Source organism: Contarinia nasturtii, unplaced genomic scaffold (genome assembly GCF_009176525.2).
Source record: "Contarinia nasturtii isolate CC-2019 unplaced genomic scaffold, AAFC_CNas_1.1 Cnas_scaffold_973, whole genome shotgun sequence".
Classification (NCBI taxonomy): domain Eukaryota; kingdom Metazoa; phylum Arthropoda; class Insecta; order Diptera; family Cecidomyiidae; genus Contarinia; species Contarinia nasturtii.
This window is the reverse complement of record NW_022198320.1, coordinates 1-3,602: the sequence shown is the minus strand read 5'-3', so window position 1 is coordinate 3,602 and position 3,602 is coordinate 1. Positions and strand designations below refer to the sequence as shown.

General features: G+C 33.3%; 1 protein-coding gene across 1 annotated transcript; it reads right to left on the bottom strand.

Moving 5' to 3' along the window:
- Positions 1–1,206: 1,206 nt before the first annotated feature.
- LOC116343133 (transcription elongation factor B polypeptide 3-like) lies at positions 1,207–2,097 on the bottom strand. Its single transcript, XM_031771044.1, has one exon. It carries the CDS (start codon positions 2,095–2,097, stop codon positions 1,207–1,209), a length of 891 nt encoding a protein of 296 aa, XP_031626904.1.
- Between the last annotated feature and the right edge of the window lie 1,505 nt (positions 2,098–3,602).

Below are 3,602 nucleotides of genomic sequence, written 5' to 3'. Positions count from 1 at the left end.
GTCGCTTGAGTCATCGATTTTAATGTAATCGATCTTCTGAATGGATTCTTTAGGTTCCATTTGACTTTCGTTTTCATTCCAATTGAAGCTTGATGCTTCGAACATACTTCTAGCATTGTGTTCTTCTCCAATCTGCGAATCGATTTCAATGGTTTTATAAGCTTCTTCCAATCTGTAAATTTAAAGAAATTTATATACATTTCAATTACAAGATATAAAAAAACTCGAAAAACAATAGCAAAGCATGTATACCGAGCATTGGAGACTTGTAAGAAGTACTGCTTGAATTTGGAATTGAATGACTTGCCACTGAGTGTTAATGCCAATTTTATGTTGCCCAGCGAATAAATGGCCTGACGTTCAAATGCTGTAAGCATCTGAGCCATTTCGTTTTTCCAGTCCATTGTTGGCATTTCCATCTAAATTTTAAAAATTAAAAACATGAATTTCATTAAATTTATGCTATTGCATCATAGGCCATATTGGATTTTGGAAACAAGAATAAGCAATTGATTATTAACCTGAGAAGAGACAATATTTTTTTCTCATTTTCAGTCTTTTTTATCACTAAGTTAACAATTCGTCGAGTTAGTGGAATATGACACAATATGTATGTGCTTTGTTGGTTATGTTTGCTTCTCAAGAAGCTGATGCTATTCTTACCTTAATTAAATCACAATCAATGTATTTTTTCTTCCAGAAAATCTATAAATTTCAATCGAATTAAAGTGGTTGTTGGGTAAAATGTGACGATCAGAATTTTTGCGTTTGAATTCGATTTATTTTGTGATCAAATATTTGGTTTTAGTTTGATAGTGGGCAGAATTAACAAAGCCAGTAGACGATAGCGTGCTTTTTGCAAAACAAAATGAGCATACCAATGAGTGTGCAATTTAATGTGTGACAGTGTATAGTATGTACTCTGTACTGTCAAATGTTAATTGTCGCCACATTCAAATCGCTTTCCAGTGAAAACTTGTCGCTACTGCCAAAATTACTTTTTTCGAAATTCAAAATAAATTAATTAAGAAATAAAATTCATTTCAAATTTATTTATATTGAATGATTTTTTTTTATTAATACTTCACATTAAACATTATCTATTTCAAAAAATTTGTTTTATACAATATTCCAATTAGTATTAATTTTCAAAGAAAAAAAAGAATTATTTATTATTTTATTAAACAAAGAAAGAAGATTTGTTGTTTATCGTCTCATCTTGTATTTCAGCATTCGTAACGTTTTGGCCATAAGCGGTGCTTTTTTTGGCTTTATGTATCCGTTGGATGGTCTTGCTTGTGGCGCTTGTCCCATTGATGATGTTGTCTTCGGTTGAGTATCGGCGGTGGGTCTGGTATAATTCGCTGCAGGTGAACTAAGGGCATCAACTCGTGCGGCTGGTGTTGCAGTCATTTTTCGTTGCGTTCCTAATTGATTTTGTTTTTTTATAATGTTTCGTGGTGGTTTGGCCATGCTGTCGACGTTGGCCAATTTTATTTGTCGAGGAATGGTAACCGTTTGTGACTTTAGAATTTTTTTGGTTATCTGATTTAATCTTGCTTGCTGTTCACTTTGGCATCGATTGAACATTTCACGCCATGTCTCCATCTCCTGACGTTTGTACGCTTTGAATTTTCGTTGGCAATGTTGTTGCCAAAGTACATGGGTTTTTTCCATCAAATTTGAGTTCAAATGTTCGATTTGAGTCAATTGTTCGGGTGATACTTGCTCGAGTACGGGCTTTAAAACCTCAAATGGTGCACCGCGTGTGTATTTGAGTTTTTCAACATTTTTCTGTAGAATACGTTTGCATAATTCACTTAACGATGGAACGGTTGATGAAACTCGAGATTTGGAGCCTGAGTAGACTTTATCGTGCGCTTTTTTCGATGTTGTGTATGTGCTTAATAAGGCATTTTCACTCAACATTGTTGGTTGGTATCTTTCATGGAACATTGAATTCGCCTTAATTTGAAAACATTCACTTGGTAGTGGCGCAAGCAAATCCATTTCTAAATTTTCAAGTGGAGGCAATTCGGATTTTTGTAATAATAACGATGGTATTGATGTTGTCACTGAACTTGCCGATGAATTCATTGAGGATGCCGGGGTTTCTTCAACTTTGCTCTTTTTGTGATTTCGTGATGTTGATGATGTAGAAGCATTTTTGCTCTTTTTTGATGAACTGGTCGTGTGATCCGATTCACGGGACCGTTTATGATTGCTCGATTTATTAACTTTTTTTGGGCTTTTCTTTTGAAAAAGCTTTTCTTTTTTTGATAATGTAACAGCAACACTTCCTCGATCGCCAGATGATAATGGACCGTTTTGGATTTGATTTTCTTTTGTTTCACTTTGAATATTTGCAAAATATGCTGCGTTAATCGCGAATGAAATTGAATTTTTGTTTTCCATTTTAACTGCGTAAAATTTCTTTTAATATTGTAAAAGGAATTGAGAACTCGAAAATAACAAAAATGTTTTCTTCTTGAGAACGTATTTTAGAATAACTGTAGAATGCTCAGACCTGTGTTTAAATACATTTACTGAACCAATTAGTGGTCATTAGTATTGCGATCATTAACTATCTATAATCAGTTTTCGGTTTCAAGGGTTGATTTTAATTGAGTAATTAGTACTTAAATCTAACGCCTTAATGACAACTTATCCCTTCGGCTCATAATGAACAATAAACAATTTCTTACAATTACATGTATAAACATTAATAAACGGTCTATCCTTACACTAATAAACTAATTTTACTTGGAATTTGTACCAAACAAGGCTAAATCCGTTTTTCACGGAAAAAAAGAAACTATTAAGCTCACCAGTATCTTTTTGTTACTTTCAAAATTAGGGCGAAAGGATTAAATTTCAAATCGCATTCATTGAATTTCTTCTCAAAAATTAGATGGGAAAGTGCCATGTACAGTACAATATTTTCATTTTGCAATTTTGCTTGAGCAATCAAGATTCGAACGAAGAGGAAATTTTTCTATCCCAAATATTGAACAGGTTTTCTCAAAAGCACACTGCGTCAGAGGTATTTACGTACACGGTATCGAAGAAAGTAAAATAACAAGATCTTTACACAGATCCATTAAAAAGAGTTATTATTACGAAAAGAGTAATTGGCATGCTGTCAATTTTAAATTTTGGCTCAATTTACATAAATTAAGAAAGAATAATAAAGATGTTGTGCGAGGAAGTTAATATGCAAATAGTTCACAGTAAAAAGTGAATTTATCAGCCAAAAACCTCAGAATAGAAATGCATAAATTTTCGTATCAATCAAACTCGAAAAATACACCTCAAAGTTCGATGGAAACATCCGTGGAATTCCCACAAAAACGCCATCAATCTGTAAAAATATAAACCGTAGATCGATGAACCCATTCCATGTTAATCAACTGCGGTCGTAAATGAGTAAATTGCCTCTGAAAAACACCAAAACTGATGCTATTCAAAACAGACCACCAACGAATATACAATACACCGGTCAATCCCACTCATCGACTTCCATAATCATTTTCTCTCGTGTTCGAATGCCTCTTTATATGGTTTTTACAAGTAAAGAATGTTTCTTGTTAAGCCACAATGAA

Excerpts from the sequence above, each read along its gene's own strand:
- LOC116343133 (XM_031771044.1), bottom strand. The coding sequence starts at position 2,097 with ATGAATTCATCGGCAAGTTCAGTGACAACATCAATACCATCGTTATTA.